Source organism: Orycteropus afer, unplaced genomic scaffold, assembly GCF_000298275.1.
Source record: "Orycteropus afer afer isolate SDZICR_OR568_19922 unplaced genomic scaffold, OryAfe1.0 scaffold00140, whole genome shotgun sequence".
Lineage (NCBI taxonomy): Eukaryota > Metazoa > Chordata > Mammalia > Tubulidentata > Orycteropodidae > Orycteropus > Orycteropus afer.
This window is the reverse complement of record NW_006921727.1, coordinates 678732-700483: the sequence shown is the minus strand read 5'-3', so window position 1 is coordinate 700483 and position 21752 is coordinate 678732. Positions and strand designations below refer to the sequence as shown.

Sequence of the window (21752 nt, the reverse complement as noted above, 5' to 3'; positions counted from 1 at the left end):
TTTTTTTTTTAACCAGGAAATAGTTAATGCCTTTACTATTTCCTATTGTTTTGTCATACTGGAATCAACGTTACTACTCAGGATAGTCCAATTGCTCAGTTTTACTAGATATCACCATTGCTGATTATTTCTTTAATGGTAGAACGTTATGGTATATTTGTCAGATTCAGCCAACAAACACCAAGACATCTACGTAGAATGGCTAATCTTCTGTTTTATGAATTACAGTGTCTTCATATTTTCTGCAAGGATTATGTTCTAAAACCAGAGGAAATGACAAATACTGATAAAGTTATATATAACTTTAGAGTATAATATAAACTTATTTCACATTTCAGTAAGCCAAAGGCAAGTATTTCTTCTAGTACTAGAACAGATTTATATGGAAAGTCAATATTGCAAAGTAATTCACACATTTTTAAATGCACCCACTCCTCACTTATCAATATGGTTAGGTTCCAAAGACTAGGTCATTATGCAAAAATTGGTGTTATGTGAAAATGGAGAATGACCGTATCATATCACAATATGGAGGAGGACTACATCATTACACAACTGCCAAATTACATCATTATATAACTGCCAAATTACTCATTACATAACTGTCAAAATACTGAGAATCACAGTCCAGCCAACTTGACACATAACCTTATCCATCACAGCCAGCATTACTCTTGCCACATACCTCAGTGCTCATTACTGCTAGGCATACATCATTAATGCACAAAATAGTCAGATAATAGAGTTATTATTTTTATCATAAACTCAAAATATCACATAATAGTACATGAGAAGTAGGTATACTATAATCTATATTAAGCTATATGTTAAATACATAAACACTATACTTTCATTGTGTTTGTTTCTTTGGTTTAAAAATAACAGAAGTCAACAGTCTTTTCAAGAAATGATGCTGGAACAAGTAGATTTTCATATACAAAAAAAGAAAACAAAGAATTTTGATTTGTACACAAAACTTATGTCTAGATAAAACATAGACCTAAATTTATAAGCTAAAACTATAATCTCTAGACTAATACATTAAGAAGACTTTTATGACCTGGAGGTGGACAACGATTTCTTAGAAAAAACACACAAAAAAATTAAGTACAAAATAAGGAAAAAAGAATGATAATTTGATTTCATCATAATAGTTTCTACACTTCTAAAAATAGTTAAGAAATGAAAGTTACATATGGGGAGAAAATGTTTTCATTGCAAATATTTAATAAAGGATGAAAATCCATAACAAAGAACTAAGATAATAATAAGATAATCCAATTAAGCATTTGTTAAATTCTAAGCAAATATCTCAAATCAAAATATACACAAAATATAAAGCACATGAAAATATTAACATCATTAATATTATCAAGGTAATTCAGATTAAAACCACAATACATTACCAGTTACCTACTGTCATGGAGTCAATTCCAACTCATAGCTTCCTCCAGGACAGCAGAACTGCCCTATAGGGTTTCCAAGGCTATAAATCTTTTTAGAAGCAGACTGCCTCACCTTCACCCTGCGGAGCACCTGGTAGATTCAACCACTGACTTTCTGGCTAACAGTTCAATGTTTTTAACCATTGCACCACCAGAGGTCCTTCTAAGTTACTACTTAAAACCCACTAAAATAGTTGTAATTAAAATGAGTGAGAACTTGGAATGTTGGCAAGTGGAACAACTAAAATTTTCATACATTATTGGTACATCCATTTTACAACACTACTTAGCAATTCCTTATCCAGTTAACTGTATATATGCCTTTTTGTTAGTTATGTTCTTATCAGTTGTTGTTCAGTTGCCTCATGGTGACACTATGTGTGCAGAACAGAACTGATCCATATGTTTTACAAGACCAGCTATTCCACTTCCAGTAAAAAAGGAAAGTGTATGTCCACAAAAAAATCTTGTACATGAATATTTGTGCAGTTTATTAATAATAGCCCAAAGTGGAAACAGAAACAATACCCATCTTCAAGGATTAAATATATTGTGTTTGCTTTTTATTATTATTATTGTTGAGTAGTATTCCATTATAGAAATATCTCACAATTTGGTTATCTAATCTCAATGGATAGACATTTGTTCTACGATATGTGCAACAATATGGATGAATTGCAAAAATATTTTAAATTAAAGAAGTCAGATGGAAGAGTAAATACTAAGTTATTCCATTTATATAAAGTTGAAGAACAGTCAGTATGATATATTATGATAGAAATCAGCAGAGTGGGGGCCAAAGGAGAATAAGGATTAATGGAATAGGGGTATGTGGGTAGTCTGTTGGCTGAAGGACATGTTCTTTGTCTTGCCTAGGTACACAAGATTATACAATTATCAACACTCATTCAATGTATATCTAAAAACTAAATTTCACTGTTCATAAATTTTACTGCAACTATTTGTTTTTAAAGAGAATAAGACAAAGGGGAAGAAGATGAAGAAAAAGATTCTTACTGATTTCTACCACCTGATAGATGATCCAAATACATTTTGATTGCACAATAGTGTACCAGTGAGTCTATAAGGTGGATTCCTGACATGATCACTTGATCTAGGATCAAGGTGACAAGAGCCACATTTTATAAATGAGGAAACAAAGACTCAAAAAGATTTAGAAACTTACCCACAGTCACAAAATAAGCAAGTAGTAGACACGGGATTTAAATCCTGGTGTGTTGACTTCACTTACCAAATTCCATCTACCATAACAGTAACTTTTAAACTTATTAGACCACAATACAAAGTACAAATACATTTTACATCACAATTTGGTAAAGACACAAACAAAGTATGTGTGCAAGTGCACAACACACACACAGAGTAATAAATGTTTCATAAAGTGAAGATGATGGTGTGTTGTTCAGGAGTTGTTAACTTAAAGTCTGCAAAATAATATGCAGCTGTTATTACCTTGGGTGATTTACTGCTACTTCAGACTAAAAGTGTCTCCATTTTCCAGATAGAAAAAAGAAAAAAAAAAAGACACTGACATAACTCACTCAATATGATGTTGTTGTTAAGTGCCGTTGAGTCAGTTCCGAATCACTGCAGCTCTATGTACTGCTGAACGAAACACTGCCTGCCTGGTCTTGCACCAGCCTCACAATCCTTGCTATTCCTGAGACAATCACTGCAGCCACTGTGTCAAACCACCTTGTTCAGGGCCTTCCCCTTTTTCACTGATCCTTCACTTTGTTGTTGTTGTTATGTGCCATAGGGTTGGACCCGACTCATAGTGACCTCTCCTTGGGTTTCCAAGGCGGTATCACTATGGAAGTAGATTACACACCCCTCCTTCTGAGGAGTGATCCTCCACTTTTCCAAGCATGATATCCTTCTCCAGAGAATGGTTCCTTCTGACAACACAACCAGACTAGGTGAGGTGAAGTCTCGCCATTCTAGCTTCGAAGGAGCATTCCAGCTGCACTTCTTCCAGGACAGATCTGTTAGTTCTTTTAGCAGTCAATGATACTTTGAGTATTCTTCATGAACACCACTACTCAAAAGCAGTCTTCTTCTTCAGTCTTCCTTATTTATTGTCCAGCTTTCAAACACATATGAGGCTATTGAAAATACTATGGCTTGGATTAGGTGCACCTTACTCTTCAAAAAAAATCTTTGTTCTTCAGTATTTTAAAGAGATCTTTTGCAGTAGATTTGCCCAGTGAAATACCTTATCTGATTTCTTGGCTGCTGCTTCCATTACTGTTGACTGTGGAACCAAGCAATATGAAATCTTTTACAACTTCAATCTTTTCTTCATTCATCATGAGGCTTCTTATTGGTTCAGTTGTGAGGTTTTTTTTTGTTTTTTGTTTTTTGTTTTTTTTATGTTCAGGTGTAATCCATACTGGAAGCTGTGGTCTCTAATTTTCATCAGTAAGTGCTTCAACTCACCTTCACTTTCAGCAAGCAAAGTTGTGTTATCAGTCTATTGCAGGTTGTTAATAAGTTTTCCTGTAATCCTGATGCTATGTTCTTTTTCATATAGCCCAGCTTCTCAGATTATTTGAGTAGTATACAGATTGAATAAGTACGGTGAAAGGATACAACCCTGAAACATTTCCTTTCTGATTTTGAACCATGCAGTATCCCCTTGTTCTGTTCCAACAACAGCCCATGTACAGGTTCTCCATAAGCACAAGTTATTGTTCTGCAATTCCTATTCTTCTCCATGTTATCTATATTTTCCTATGATGAACACAGTCAAATGTTTTTGCATAGTCAATAAAACACAAGAAAACATCTCTCTATTGAAAATACCATTCTTTGCTTTCAGGCAAGATTCATCCATCTGATACCAGCAACGATATCCCTCATTCAACATCTTCTTCTGAATCCAGCTTGCATTTCTGGAAGTTATCTATAAATATATCGCTGCAAATATTTTTGAATTATCTTCAGCAAAATTTTACTTGCATGTGACATTAATGATATTATTTGATAATTTTCACATTTTATCAGATCAGGTTTCTTTAAAATGAGTACAGATATGGATCTCTTCCAGTCAGTTGGCCAAGTAGCTGTCTTCCAAATTTCCTGGCATAGATGAGTAAGTGCCTCAGCATGGCATCCATTTGATGAAACATCTCAATGTGCATTCTGTCAAGTACTGGAGCCTTGTTTTTTTGCCAGTTCCTTCAGTGCAGCTTCAACTTCTTCCTTCAGTACCATTGGTTCTTGATTACATGCCACTTCCTGAAATAGATGAACAATGACCAATAGTTTTTGGCATAGTGACTGTGTATTCCTTCCATCTTTTGATGTTTCCTGCATCAGTCAATATTTTGCCCACAGAATCTTTCAGTATTACAACACAAGGCTTGAATTTTTCCTCAATTGTTTCAGCTTGAGAAATGGTGAGAGTGTTCTTCTCTTTCAGTTTTCTAACTCCAGGTCTTTGCACATTTCATTATAACCATTGACTTTGTCTTCTCAAGCTGCTCTTTGAAATTTTCTGTTCAGCTATTTTATCTTATCATTTCTTCCATTTGCTTCAGCTACTCTCCATTCAAGAGCTAGTTCCAGAATCACTTCTGACATCCATTTTGGTCTTTTCTTCTTTCCCTGTCTTTTTAATGACCTTTTGCTTTCTTCATGGATGATGTTCCTTATGTCATCCCATACTGTGTATGGTTTTCTGTCATTGGTGTTCAGTGCACCAAATCTATTCTTCAGATGGTCTCTAAATTCAGGTAGGATAGAATCAAGGTCATAGTTTGGCTCTCATGGACTTGTTTAAATTGTCTTCAGCTTCAATTTGAACTTGTATACAAGCAATTGATGGTCTCTTCTACAGTCAGCTCCTGGCCTTGTTTTGGCTGAAGATACTGAGCTTCTCCATTGCCTCTTTCCACAGATATAGTTGATCTGATTCCTGCGTATTCCATCTGGTGAGGTCCAGGTGTATAGCTACCATTTATGTTGTTGAAAAAGGGTATTTGCAATGAATATGTCATTAATCTTGCAAAATTCTATCATGTGATCTCCAGGACATTTTTATCAGAAAGGCCATATTTTCCAACTACCAGTGATTCTTGTTTTTTCCAACTTTCTCATTCCCATCACCAGTAATAATCAATACATCTTAATTGCATGTTTGGTCAACTTCAGACTGCAGAAGTTGGTAAAAATCTTCAATTTCATTGTCTTTGGCTTTGGTGCTTAAATTGGAGTAACAATATTATCAACTGGTCTTCCTTGTAGGCATACGGATATTATCCTACCACTAACAGTACTATACTTCAGGATAGATCTTGAAACATTTTTTGTGATGATGAATGTCACAAAATTTGTCATTCCTGGCATAGTAGTTTATATGACTGTCTGACTCACAACAGCCAAAAACAGGCCACTTCAGTTCACTAATGCCTAGGATATCAATCTTTATGTATTCCATTTAATTTTTGACAACTTCCTATTTTCCTACATTCATACTTTGTACATTCTATGTTAAAGTTATTAATGGATATTTTCAGCTGTTTCTTCCCATTTCAAGTCATGCCACATCGGCAAATGGAGGTCCCAAAAGCTTTAACTCCATCCATGTCATTAAGGCCAACTTTACTTTGAGGAGGCAGCTCTCCCCCAGTCATATTTTGAGTGCTTTCCGACCTGAGGGGCTCATTTTCCAGCACTATCTCAGACAATGTTTCAGTGCTATTTATAAAGTTTTCTAGTAATATAAAAAAGGTTTTTAAATACTAGAAGAAAAAATGAAAACTTAGTCCAGCTCCAGTTTCTGTGTTGTTAACCACCAGACTTAAATGCTTCTCTCATTCCCCTGTCCCCTTCTATAGGTTCAATAATACAAAATTGTTTTACTCATGGTCAGAATAATTAAGTACCATCAATTTCATATAGTTCAACATGTTAATCACTCTTAGAACTCCTCCTCTGTGCAACAAATGTTTTTAAAAGAATTCTATCCTCATTCTTATCATAGCCTTATTTCCCACTCACCATTTTTTCAGTTTGTAATAAATATATTTCTTTCTAATAAATACATTAGTGAGTTTTACTCTTTGTGTTACTTGATCTATCTGCTTCATTTGAAAATACTGACCAAATCTTTCATTCTTCAAATACTTTATTTAGTCAATACTGAACTCACTTTACTCCATAATACTCCTTTTATTATATGCAGAAGGCATTTCTTCTATATTCCTTTAATTGCTTATATTTCTCAGGATTTTATCCTAAATTCTTGTTTTTCATTCCCATATGCTCTCCCTGGCCATCTCTTCTACTTCCCAGGTCAATTATCTCTTAAATGCTGATAAAACCCAAACTGCTACCTGCACCTCAGATTCCTTCTCCTGAGTTCCAGACCTATCTGTTCATCTGCATTTTTAGTTTGACAGCCTACAGGCCCTTCAATATGTATCATGTTTGAACTCAGTGTTAACTTCCTCCTAACTTCTATCTCTTAACTTATAACACCTTCAAACCAGTTACCAAGGGGCAACACTGACAACAGCCCTAACCATAATTTTTCAACTTCCCCTATCCAATTCAATTTTCTCCATTTTACTTGCTAATATCTATTACATCTGAACACTTCTCTTCATCTGCATTCTCATTATTTGGACTTAGGTCACCATATTTTTCTCCTGAGTAATTTTTTCTAGCCTCCCGATGGCATAATGTGTAAGGTATTCAGATGCTAATCAGAATATTGGCCACTCAAACCCACCAGCTGCTATGCAGAAGGAAGATGAGGCAATCTACCTATGTAAAGATGTACAGCCTTGGAAACCCAATGGAGGTCACTATGATTGGAATAGACTTGATAGCAGTGGGTAGCCTCCTGATGGTTTGTCTGTATTTTTTATCTGTCTATTCCAGTCTACAACAATGCAGCAACAATGTTTTTAATAAAATGTTGATATCTCGTCTGTCCCTTTCAAATGATTTCAATGATTTCTCATTGCTTTTGGCATAAAGTTCAACTTCTTAACATGGCTTCCAAAGAATGCATTTACAATAAGCCTCTACCTTTCTCTTTACCCCTAGGCTTATTCTTTCCTTTGTGCTACACTTTTCAGTTATACTTAATTTGCAACTTCTAACTATTCAAATAAATGTTCTCTTTCTCCTTGGGTTTAGTATATGTGATTTGAGGTATCCAGTATAATCAGGATTATAGCCCTTCCCACCTAATCCTGATCATATCCTACTTACCTATTAGATTTCAACTATGAAAATGAAAACTCCTATGAAAGCCTTCTATAATCCCTCAAGACTTCTTTAGGTGCCCTACTCTGACCTTCTAATACATTTTTGCTTCCTTTATCAATGCACTTATTTAATTGACTCTAACTCCCGGACCCTCCTCAATTTAAACATAAGTCCCAGATAGTAATGAAGTACATAGATAGTAAGAACCAAGTGGACCAAGTGTGTATTATTTCTCATTGAGTCCCTATATTTAGTATATGTTTAACATCTATGAGATTTTACAGACACATGTTCACACACACAAATTCTTGTCAAAGGGAAACCATTTGGCTTATTGCAATTTATTTGAAATAGGTATCACTTCATCAACTCTATTAAATTGTTTTAAATTATCATAATGTTTATTCTATCAGATTTTCCTTGTGTGGACACTACATAATTTCAACTCTTTTACTAATTTCAAAATACTAACTTAATGCACAGCCATCTATTATACTGAACTCTATTCCAAAGCAATATCATATAATAAAAGGCCATCTGCCTCAGCATACCAAATGTTCTTTCATCTTCATGCAATTCCTTAAAGATCCCCACTTTACCAGATCTTGGATCAGTAAAAAGGCAGCTTCGAGTTTTTGCCTTCTGGAAAGAGAAACACAGACTGTCTGGAGACGGGTATTATTCTTAACTCAATTTTGTACTCATTTATTTGTCCTCATTTTTAATATCTGCATACCTCAATATATCTTAATAAATGTATCCTATTATTTAGTAATTCATCTACTGCTTGCATTTTATATTTGTCTTTTATACAATGACTATATTGCTGCATGTAAATCAAATTTCTAAAAAAATCAAATTCTTTAAATTTCCCAGGGAAAATCATATTAAAGGAAACAATAAATTCTACAGTAATAAAGTTATCTAAATCTTCTAAAAGATTTTCAAAGCAAGAGCTTGATACTCTCTTAAACAAATACTGCTCTATAATATTGCTCAATGTCTCAATGTTTAATCATTGCTTTTTGACACACTTCAATTTCAACATTTACCTAATCTTTGATTTATTACTTTAACAAACCCAAATTGATTATATCACCCTCTAATGTGCTCCTTTATCTTTTCCCATAAAACAGGGACACTATTACCTGTCTTTCAGGATATAAAACAAGAAAGTGAGCCACAGTGTATGCTCAATGAATGGTAACTGTTATTTAATCATCCCTTTCTTCTTTACAAAGTTAACAAATGCCTTCTCCTCTCGGCTCTCTGCTTTATTTTGGTCACAGCAGCTCCCTCTTCTGTAATCAGGGTCCAACATTATCTAAACATACAATTCTACAAACCTGCTTCAAAATTCTACACTCTACATCTTCATTTTTCTTTTTTATTAGAAGAGTAAAAACTTTAAGATACAGTTTCTTAAAGGAAATGAGCATTGATTGTACTGTTTCTGATCATGGTAATAAAACAGACAAATCTGCTTCAAAGTTATTAAATCCTAAAACTTCAGAACCTATGTGTAATATTTAAATTAAGTCATATTGCTACGTTATTTGTTGCTGACCAAATGTGAAATCTGCTCACTTTCAAATTTTAAACAAAACCCACAATGCCTCAAGATATTACAGAAGACCTACAGTAGTTCTACCTTACTAGAAGAATGCAGCAAATCCAAGCAGTTCTCCAAAAATATGGAAAGAAAAATGTTTCAGTAAATCAAAAAAGTTCAACTCCTTTGTGAATAATGATAATAGAAAAACTCTAAAATATTCCCATGCCCTGCCACCATGTCACTAAAATCTCCCAGAAACGATAGTCAACATAAAGCATTCACAAAATGGAGACTGTCTGAACAATCCCTAATACAGTCTGTACATAAGAAAATGTCCCCATTTATAAACTCACTTGCCTATATGTACTATAGTTACCTTATGATATTGTATATTAAATCACTCAATTCTTACATTCAGGAACCTACTTCAGAATTTAATAGCCACAATAACGTGATCTTCTAGACATACTTTACCTATTAATATCTGAATTTTTTCCAAAGCCTGCCTGAAGTTAGGCTTCTTCTACAAGAGGCAGTATGGTGAAATGGTTTACACATGGCCTCTGAGTGAGACAGACTGGATTTCAGGTTTATAGCTTATTAACTGTGTGACCTGATATGAGTTAACTTCTCAATACCTTATTTCCTCTCATTTGTAAAATAATAATGCTAATAACTATCTCATAGAACTGGAAGGTTAAATAATTGCAGCAATGCATGCAAAATTCCTAGAACCAAAACCAAAGTGCCTAACACAGTGCCTGGCAAAAAGTGAGTACTCAACAAATGTCAACAGTGATAATGATGATGAAGAATAACAAGAAGATGAATCTCTGATGACCATGATCAGCAAGAGCTCTTCCTCCTTTGAACTATTTTATTACCATTTTGTAAAATTCATGTAATAACTAGCCTATCCTCCTAAGAACACTTACATCTTATGTACATGGTTGCATTCCCAATAGATTAGTAACCTTCCAATTTAAGTATCTGAAGGTTCTTCATATAACAATACCAATTATTAAACAAATAATGTTAGCAACACATATTCAAGGAAATGTGTGACTGCTTGGACAAATGCAGTCAAGTTCTAGCCCAAAATGATTCAGCCTTTATACCCAAACTATAAGGGTCTATATAGTAAACTGAACTATAGGGTATCTATAGTAAATGGCCTAAAACTTTTGTCAGTCAGGAGTTCTTCGATGAGTACTTTCTCCATCTACCACAAAATCATTTTGGAAATAGTTATTAATGAGGCAAAGATGAGCAATGGAGAGTATGCTACAAATGGCCTGTTTCCAAAAAAAGTAATAATTGTAGAGCAACAGGATGCTTGGTTGTTACCTCCCAATTTGTATAAATATGCTTAATATTATTTGACGAATAATACTTGAAATCATCATAGAATTCTTGACAAAATGAGAAAGACATATAATATAGGTATTTACTAACATTAAATTGTTAATGTTATTAGTGTTTATGTTAATGATATCAGCTATAAGCCAACACTACCACTTAAAAAATCTATTTCTACAACATGCATATTTTACTGAGATTCACCTTTTCTGCAAGGAAAATGATTATATTTTGGTCTATAACTATATTAAATCTTACATTGTGTACAGCTCTTTAAAAAAACTGGTCTCGGAAAAGGTCACAACACTATTATTAGATTTTTTTCGTCAGTTCTATAATGCCAATGTGTATAAAATGTAATCCCAATTAAAATGCACATTTTTTAATATAGATTCAGACCAAAAAAAAAGATCAAATCAGGTGTTCAACCAAGTAAGTGCATAAAGAGAGCTGGTGACACTAAAAAGTTATTTGCAAGGGTTTCTAAAAACTACCTCTGAAAATCACTTACATTGCTTCAATAGATGCTGTTAAAAAAAAAAAAAAAAGCTTCAATTTAGACCACATACTTAAAGTAAAAGTCAAAATAATGATCAGACCTCACCTTGTTCCCACTTTCAGTTACCATGTCACAAATAACCTTGAAATGAAATATAGGCAGCCCCAGATTACAAATGAGTTCATTTCTAAATCTGTTTTTACGATGAATTTGTACATACATCAGAACAGTTAGGTTCGGCTCATCTCTAGCATTACTTAGTCAAATATTGGTCTTAGTACATAGTACATATATGCTAAAAAAATATGAAAGAAATTGTTCCAGATACACAAAAACATCTTTAACATAATAATACAGTAACAATAATAATATTTTGATGCATGTCACAAAGTTGCTCTCATTTGCTATTATAATAGACTATATGTACCTTGAATTTTTTATATAATTGGCTTTACATGGGTTGGTTCTAATATAGATTGTACATAAGTCGAATGTTCATAACATAGGGACTGCCCATAAATAGAAAAATATTGTGCCCCTTTTCCAGATGATTTTATCCTGGCCATGCTCATTCTTATATACCTTAATGATTGATATGCTATAGACTGAAGATTGAAATTGTCAAAGATTTCATATTATTTGGATCCACAATCAATACCCATGGAAGCAGCAGTCAAGAAATGAGATGTCCTATTGTACTGGGCTCTGGTGGCATAGTGCCAAAGACACTTGACTGCTAACCAGAAGGCGAGCAGCTCAAACCCACCGGCCACTCCTCGGAAAGAAGATTGGGCAATCTACTTCTGTAGTGATACTGCCTCAGACATCCAAGGAGGGGGTCACTATGAGGCTCCGACTCAATGGCAGTAAATTCGGTTCGGTTTGATTATAGTACTGGGCAAATCTGCTGGTGGGGGTGCCTTTTTAAAGTATTAAAGAGCAAAGATGTCACTTGGAAGATTAAGGTGAGTCTACACCAAGCTATGGTGTTTTAAATCACTTCATATGCATGAGAAAGCTGGGCAATAAATAAGGAAAACCAAAGAAGAGTTGATGCTTTTGAGTTGTCGTGTTGGTGAAGAATACTGAAAGCAGCACGTACTGTCAGGAGAATGAACAAATCTGTCCTGAAAGAAGTACAGCCAGAATGCACCTTGGAAGTGAGAATGGCTAGACGGGGTTTCACCTACTTTGGTCCTGTTGTCAGAAGGGATCCTTCTCTGGAGAAACATATCATGCTTGGTAAAGTGAAGGGACAGCAAAAAAGGGAAAGTCTCTCAACAAGATGGACTGACACAGTGGCTGCAATGATGGGCTCAAGTATAGCAAGGATTGTGAGGATGGTACGCAACAGGGCAGTGTTTCATTCTACTACTATTGTACACAGGATTGCTACGAGTTGGAGCCGACTCAACGGCACCTAACAACAACAATACCAACAATGTATAGCATATAAATTGCCAAGAAAAATTTATAAAGAAATCAATTAAAAGACACAAAGATTGGAGATAGGACATTATATATAAAAAATGTAAAAAGAGTTTCTGAAAGGTGAAGAGCAGAATGCAGACTGGCTGGGCACTGCAGGACCCCAGGAATGACATAGCAGTGAGTTCCTTAGATTTTCTTTGTGTATGAATGGGTCCTGGAAAAGCTCACAATAAAAAACATCAACAGAAGCTGACCAAAAAAATATTCCCTAAGAAAAGCTCACTCTCTATCCAAAACAAAACTAAGAAAGGGGAAATGTAGCAAGATAGAAAACTTGATATATATATATATATATATATATATATATATATATATATATATACCACTGCTCTCCAGAAAAACAGCACAGAAAAACCTGCAACACACCTATTCGCCCAGTTGACCAGGAAACCTAGACGTACTTGTCCAGCTGTAATGAGGTACCTTATTCCAGTGTGAGGAGCTCTGGTAGTGTAGTGACTAAGGCACTGGACTGCTAACCAGAAGGCTGGCAGTTCAAACTCACCAGCCACTCCTTGGAAGGAAGGTTGGGCAATCTACTTCCGTAGAGATACCACTTTGGAAATCCAACGAAGGGTCGCTATGAGTCGGGTCCAACTCATCGACACATAACAACAACAACATTCTAGTGTGATATCAGTGTTCTGGTATCACAGAACACTGAACAGAGCATTGAGTTTATTCGCACCTGGCAGCAAGGAGGCCTTCCCCTATAGTCTCAGTGGAAGTGATGTGGAAATCCTGGATATCCACACTCATCAAGCAGTAACAAGGCAGCCTCCCCTTTCCCTGACATCATGAGGAGGCCTCATTACTAGTGGAACCTTCACCATCATCCAGCACAGAGGAAGTGTCCCCACATCTCATGGTATCAGTAGAAGACACGTGGGGAAAAGGAACAAGGTGCCCGCCCCTCCCAGCTAGAGTGGTATCAGGGAATGCCTAGTGGGAATCCTGGACTTTGACCTCTATCTGGAAATAACAAGGCATTACAACCTCAGACTCTAGCAGAGAAGAGAGAAAAGTTCAATATGAGTTGTATGTTGTGATGCTATAGTAGTGAAATGGCAGAAAAGAAAACCAGAGTGCACTTAACCCATAATGAGTTGTATGAAGAAGGCACTATCGGAAGATTCTAGAAGTGACAGTCAGACTCAGTTTTGATTATAAGTACCCTGATTCTAGTTGTGATGAACAGCATTATAATCAGGAGAAAAAGCATTTCAGAGCAAGGTCCTAGCATGAGATAAGAGGGGGCACATAAGTAATCTGTGCATGAGTCATGGGCAGAAGAGGCAGCAAAGAAGGCAAAAGGAACCAGATGCTGAAGTATGATGGATAAAAGAGAAAAATTTCCCAAGTATCTACTGAGCACGCCATATGCCAGTAACTGATACACATCGCTCATACAAAGATGAGTAATACTCCGCTCTGCTCTTTGTTGTTGTTGTTATGTGCCGTCGAGTCGGACCCGACTCATAGTGACCCCTCCTTGGGTTTCCAAGGCAGTATCACTACGGAAGTAGATTGCCCCATCTTCCTTCCAAGGAGTGGCTGGTGGGTTTGAACCGCCAGCCTTCTGGTTAGCAGTCAAGTGCCTTAGGCACTATGCTACCAGAGCTCTGCTCTTTACGAGGCTCATCTTCTAGTGAAAGAAACAGACATAACCTGACAATTATAAAATGATGGTTTAATGTACAATGATGTAGAGTTGTTAATTATGGGAATAGGGAAGAAGAAGAAAACATATCACACATACTCAGCTTTGCATGGGGCTGTGCTAGGGAGGTAGAAGATGACAAGCAGTTTAGTATATCTGAGATAAGCAGAAACAATTTAGAAATGAGTTAGGAAGGTAAGTGTGTTGTAAAAATATCAATGACTATGCATTGCATCTTGTAGGGAATGGTGATTATTAAAAAGTCAGACTTTGACTTGTATGAATCACAATGGCAGTATTGTGTGTGCCAGGGTGATAAGGTGGGGGATGGATGATGGTGATTGTAAGGAAGGAACAGTCAGGTAGGAAATGTAAACCCACTAGTGTATAGTGCTTGGAAGCCAAGGGAGAAGCCAAAAAGTTAGGAAGAGATCAACAGTGGAAAAGGAGATAACTTTTATTAGTTTTAGCAGGTGAACCAAGTATTCTTTATTTATTTTTAGATAGATTGGATCATGTTTAGCGAGCACGACAGCAAAAAAGTAGATCCTCACTGTCATCAAGTCAGATCCAACTCATAGTGACCCCTCCTTGGGTTTCCAAGGCAGTATCACCATGGAAGTAGATTGCCCCATTTTCCTTCCTAGGAGTGGCTGGTGGGTTTGAACCGCCACCTTCTGGTTAGCAGTCAAATGCCTTAGGCACTACACCACCAGAACTCCCAAAAGAGTAGATAGTAAGGAAGAAGTTGAAGATATGGAAGAAAGGCTATAATTATGGAATGAATCAACAGGCAATAAAAGAAACATGGTTGACAAATTGAGCTGTAAAGAATCTCAAATGCATCTGATATTCTAGGAATGAAAGACAGTGAGGATAGATATGGAAATTTCTAGCCAGTAGGAGGTTGAGGAACATCATGAGAGATACATTCACTTCCCTCAATAAAAGATACAGTGAAGTCAGTTGATGAGAGTGAAGGATACAGGGGTTGAAAGGAGGTCTGAGGTGGTTTGGAATGACCCTTGAAAGAAATGGTAGCCAATGCTAATAAAGCTCAAAAAAAAGACTGGTAAGTCACTAAGGGAACATGATATTCAAAAAACCTCACTGTAATTCTTTTTCTATAAAATAATTATTTAGTAATTTGTTTTTTCAGTCCAAAGTTCACCTAATAGGAGTGATCCAAACAGTAAATTAGTTCTTACTTTCTTACAAAGGCAAAAAATGGAGGTTAAAACTACAAGGACAGCAAAATCTTAACAGCACCATCATATACTTATACAGTATTTTCACAAGAAGTATTTTTTTAACCTTATAAGATATCTATCTGCCAGATAGATATCCTTTTTCCTGTTATATAGATTAAAGAACTGAGTATCATTGAGGAAAAATATGATATAACCCATATTTCACAGTATGTAAAATATCAGCACTCAGTCCCAAGTATTTTGATTATTACACCAATATTTTTCCACTACAATATAAAATTGTTTTAACTCCAGATCAAAGTTAATTTACATTTAAATGTTTTTGTCTATTTTTATTTTATTTAAGAAACATAAATAAGATTATCCTGGGTATATGAGGAGTAAAAATTAGATTACATTATTAAAAGGAAAACTGATTTTTAAAGACTCATATAAATACAACTCTATACCAGAATCTAGTTTTTGACATTATACCAATAAACTTTCCTTCAATTAAGAACTCACCAAGCTTTATGGAAAATATTTTAAGGGACACAATCCAAATTAAAAAACAATCTTCAATGGGAATCTAAATGTAGTTACATTCACTACAAGTCAGAATTTGTGATAAATATTAATCACAGTTTCCCTCATGTTTTTAAGAGCTCATCTATATCTGCAAACATGAATGCCAATTCTAGATGGCAGGTTAAATTTTCACCAAAACTTGAAAACAGTAATTAGAGTTTTCATAAAAACATCTGAACTGCTACAATATTAGGCAAGAGCTGCTTCTACCCAGTGATGAGTTAACCAAAACAGTGATGAATGTTTCTGAAGAATTCAAGTTAGGAAGTCTTGCCCTACCAGAGAATTCAAAACATTCTCACTTGGACAGGAATTTATTAACCACCTTAAAATATTCCTAAAAGTATGGAATCACCATAACTGAATCTATAAATATGAACAGATCTACGTCTGTCGGCAGGTAGGCATTCCTACCTGCAAATGTTACCCCAACCCTTGATAATAATCCAATAGACTTAAATCATAAATGCATTTCCAGTGCCCCAAATAATGTATATACTTCAAGTCATGTGTTAGTGCATTAAATATATTATCAATCCCTAAACTAGGAAGGAATGAAATGTTTCAGAAATGTGCAACTATTGATCATTTTTATTCTAAATACACAAACACCTTTCCTTCGCATCAGCAGTAGTCCAGCACTTACTTAGCATTGTAAATAAACCTGGATCATCTAGTCCAACTCTTTTATTTCAGAGACAAGAAAGGTGGGCTCAGGGAAGAGAAGTTTCCCAAGATTTAGCTTAGGCAAAAATGAATTTACAATCCAGGTATCTGGATTCACAATTTAGTGCACTTCCCAGAAGTGGCACAGATATAAATAACCTCATCTAATTTCATCTGGCAAGCAAATTTAGAAGCTGAGTGGAACTTTAAGGATCATGCTGAGTTTGCTGTTTCATCATATTCAAAATTACCTTCTATAACAAATGGATAATTAATATTATAATCATTAGAGAAAAATACTTTAGTTAATTAAACCTACTATATACTCTGCTGAAATCCTTTATTCAAGATCTTTCCAAAACAATAAATATGTATTTGGGTTCTTCCAACAGCTTTCTCAAAATCATTCATACTGAAAACACAGCAGAAATAAGTGAAATAATACAAACTATAACAAAATAACAATAGAAACAACAAACCAGTAGTTTTAACTCCAAGGCCTTCAATTCTAAATGATGCAGTTGCAATCGAGCACTGATTTGCATCTATCACCAATCAAAAAGCAAAATAAATCATTTGGAAAGCTCATTGGTTTACACTGCTGCCTTTATATATACAAGCTTCCGGAAAATCATTCCGAAGAACTGAATCATCTGGATCATTTTTATTACTCACTCAGTCTTGAGACTGTCTGTACTGCACTGACTGAAATGTACTTCAGTGTGCACCTTCCTTCCAAATGAATATCTATGTCAAGTTTATTTATAGACACTGCTTTCAATCAGTGCATTTCCAGGTACAAAAAATTAAATCATCTCAACAATATTCTATAGAGCTCTGAACCAAAACCTGGAAAACTTGGCAAATGGCCTTTGGAAAGATAATGAAAATTTTATGATGTAAAATGTGCATTAAGAATTATTAGGCATTCCAGAGTACACTCACCTTATACTCCAATAAATAAATAAATAAATAAATAATTGCCGAGTAGACTCCAACTCATAGCAACCCTGTAGGACAGACTACAACTGCCCCATAGGGTTTCTAATGCTCCAATCTTTAAGGAAGCCCACTGTCACATCTTTCTCCTGCGGAGCAGCTGGTGGGTTTCAGCCACCAACCTTTCCGTTAGTACCCAAGCACTTAACCACTGTACCACCAGGGTCCCTGCTATACTCTAAAAAGCACATATAAAGGACCCTCAGAACAATTAATTTAAGCACTATGCGCCTTTGGCATAATCTTTCTGGACCTCAAGATAATTATCATCACCTCCTCCGTTTTCATTTCCTCTTTATGATTTCTCTGAAATTTGGACACCTCTCTTTGTTTCTTTCTTAGATGCGTTCCCCTTCTATTTAGATGCTTTTTCTTTTATTTCTTTACAAAAGTAGGACATGCTTCCACCTACTGGGAAAAAATCAAATTACAAGGTAACTCATACCCTGTTTCTAAGTATCAAGAAATGAAGTTCCTGGGATAAAGTGTTAAGGAAACCAGGTGCACAGCTTCGCTGACTGTTCTACCAGCCACAGAAGTACCCATGCACTCTGTTATGAGTTTCTCACCTGCACTGTTTTAGTTTCACAATTTTCAAAATTATAGTAAATATCATTAATGACTGATGAATTAATCATTGAGCCTGCAGTCCCAAAGAGAACTCCAATAACTGGGTCACAGGAAAAGATCAATTTTAACTTTTTTTTTTTTCATTTTAAAGACATTATTAGCTAAATGAAGACACTTACAGAAAATATGTTGAGGTCAACTATTTGAAGAGGCTTAATTGAATTTTTAATCCATTTTTGAACAATCTTGAACATTTATAACTTCATTATTTTCTAATATTTCTATTACATTTACTTGTTGTTGTTGTTGTTTGCCGTCGAATCGGCCTCTACTCATAGCGACCCCTCCTTGGGTTTCTGAGGCATTATCACTACGGAAGTAGGATTGCCCAACCTTCCTTCCGAGGATTACATTTACGTAGTTCTCTTAATTTTTGTAATAGAGGGTGATATTTTTTTAATTGACTTGACTTCTCAACTTTGCTATTTTTCTTTTCTATCCAGTAACCAAGAAAACAGTAAGGATAATTGTATTTATCCTCCCCAAATCATTTAGAAAACATGCTTTTATCTTAAAAAAAAAAAAAAAAAGTTTTAATCATACATTCCATAGTCTGATAACAAAATCTTTTCCAAGGAAAGATGGAAAACAATGTTACATTTGAAATCTAAATAATAACCCAATAAAATATTAGAATAAGTCTAATGTCTATTTGAATCATATATAGAGTTGTAAAAAAATTATCTTAGTTTTATGCTCAACTAAGTCTCAAAACTGACAACATTTCTTTTAATGCTGAGGGGGTTAGGAAAGAGAAAGTTGTCACTATTAGTTTTAATGAAACTAAGTTTATAAAAACTCAAGCTATAAAACTGCATTGTAACCAATTTGATGATGAAGCAATTCATTATCAATGAAGCATTCATCAAAAAAAAATCTGTAGTTTTTATTATTTTTTTAAAAGCATGTATAGATTACTGCAGATACAGTGAGAATCTTCATCATTTCGAGGACAGTGTTTCAAGATAAATGGAGTAATTTGTTAATATTTTTGCCATGCAGAAGTTTTGTAGGTGCGTGTGCTTGTGTAGTTATATGTGTGTGTACGTGTGCATGTCTTTTTTTTTAGACGACCTTTCAAAGCAACGCAAAAGACAAGATTTATATATTCCTCTGGGAATGGAATGCCTTTAACATTACAAGTACACAAAAGAAAATGCACACCTGATAAAACAGTTGATCAATTGTGGAGTGTTCCCAGGGACTAATATCTCATAGAGTACCCAATCATCATACTTCAAATCAATTTATAAGCACTTTCACCTCTGCTTGCGACATTCACAGACATACACGAACATGTATAGTTTTCATCTACGTTAATTCTAATACTTTACATAGAAAAGGCTGTAATTAGATTAAAAGGTATCAAAATCACTTCCCAAATGCAGCAAAAAATGCTGATCTGTAGTTACAAAGCTCTTAGAACACTACACTGATCACCATTTACTTCCAAGCTGATTACCCTTCCCTCTGAGACGTGAATGTGTCTCCGTAGACCGCGTTACACTTTATGGTTTCTCTGCCTATCAACGATCCTAACAGGTCACATTTCCACTGCCAGCAGATTTCGCAGCTTTGGTCTTCCCCAAATTAAGACGTGGAGGAGAAAGCATAGCTGCCCACTTCAAGAATGGGCTCTGTCTGCCCGAGCAGTGAAGGGAGCATCTTCATTCAGAGACAGTTTCTGTGAAGGTGGAGACCGACGTCCCTCCCCAACTTCACTCCCTAAACCCAGCTGCGGGCGAGATGGGCGGTCGGGTGGCCCGTGCCTATCGGAGGGGGCAAGTCCTACCTTCGGCCAAAAGGCGCGATGCATGCACAAAAGATGGATCCAGGCTATCTTTCTCTGCCATCAGCTCAGGCAAATATTTCTCCTCTTCCATAGCGCGGACTTCGGACCGTCCCCGGGCGAAGCGCAAGGTTCCGCTCGCTCGGACGCAGGGTCGTGGGGCAGCGCCTTGCTCCGGCGCTGCTCCGCCTCCGCCGCGGCGCGGGGATCTCCGCGCGTACTCACTGGCCCATGTACCAAGCGCCTGTGACTCCCGCCGTCGAGCTGCACGGTCCCGCGCCCACACCTGCCGGTTTCTTCCCACGTCCCTCCCTCGCGCAGAGCCGGGGCTCACACCAGGGGCCTTAACTGGAGAGGCGGGAACACGGTGCATCCCACCTCCGCCAACCACTCATTGGTGATGGTGCGAGGAGAGGCGAGGCCACCGCGAAGGCGGCTGGCCCTTATTGGGCCGGGCTGTACGTCGAATCTCCTGACTGGCAGGAGGCAGCTGCAGAGGGGAGGGGAGCGCAGAAGGTGCAAATGCTTTCTTCTTGCCCAAGCCTTCCCTGGTTATTAGGCATGCCCATTTCTACAGAGCCTTCTGTCTTCGTCTGAGGTGCGGATGGAGGAGAAGAGCGGGAAAAGAACCAGTGAAACAGAGAGGCTGTGGTCTAAAATAGCAGGGAAAATGAAAATGAGAAGTGAGAAGAGGAGGTGGGAAAGCGCCAGGGAAAGTCTCCGGAAGGTAGATGGGACTTCACCTGTGTCCCTAAGGCACAGGTGTCTTCTGCCTCTCACGCAGCTCAGATGCGCTCCAGTGTTTTTTGTTGTTGTTGTTGTTGTTGTTGTTGTTTTCAGGAATCAGCGGTGCACTCTGTCTGAAAATATAATGGAGACCGCATATGATAGGGGGCTGGTATTTTCAATGAGCCTGACCTACATCTCAGGGATCAGTAGGGTGTACATTGATAAATAAAGCGGCTTGGGGCGATATTGTTGTACAGCGACACTCTTCCAGTATGCAATCATTGGGGTCTTGAATTAGTTCCGATTTCCCTCCCATGCACACTTCCTTTCCGCAATCCGTGAGAGAGGTTGTTGGGAAAGAGGAGGCTTAATTTAAAAAAACTAAAAGGCAAAATAATCAATTGGCCACAGTTTATGAAGGAATTTCAAAGACTTGTGGAGAAAAAAAAAAAAAAAAGGAGCGTGAGAGACTAGAAAATAGTCAACTGCAATTGCTCTAATTTACCCCTTTTTTCCTTTTTTTCAGATGTGACAGTCTCTTTTACCAGGTACTGTTGCTGAACTACTTTGTATCTATCCCACCTCTATTTAAGGAGTCATATCCTCCCAGTATTCACAACATTGGGAGCACAGCTCATCCTTCTCTTACAAGAAGCAAACAACCAGTTGGAGTGCGGTCTATCTGAATCATGGGAACCCCATCATCTGTGTCAAAGAATTGTGCTCCAATAGGTTTTCAATGGCTGATTTTTGAGAAGTAGTTCACTAGATCTTTCCTACCAAAGAGTCGTAAAATGTAATCTTTGTGCTTCAAATTCTACAAAACAATATTTCATGAGTTTGGTTCTCTTTTAATAAACAATCATTTTTTAATCCCCTCTCCCTCACCATTTTTGGTTTGGGGGGGAA

At 36.4% G+C, this 21752-nt stretch overlaps 1 protein-coding gene across 1 annotated transcript in view; it reads right to left on the bottom strand.

The window, feature by feature from the left end:
• KHDRBS2 (KH RNA binding domain containing, signal transduction associated 2) overlaps window positions 1–20208 on the bottom strand; it is a 977984-nt gene extending 957776 nt beyond the window's left edge. Inside the window, exon 1 of the mRNA XM_007945604.2 lies at window positions 20118–20208. Within this exon, the coding sequence (XP_007943795.1) occupies window positions 20118–20208 (91 nt within the window). The remainder of the gene's footprint in view (window positions 1–20117) is intronic.
• Window positions 20209–21752: the final 1544 nt, after the last annotated feature.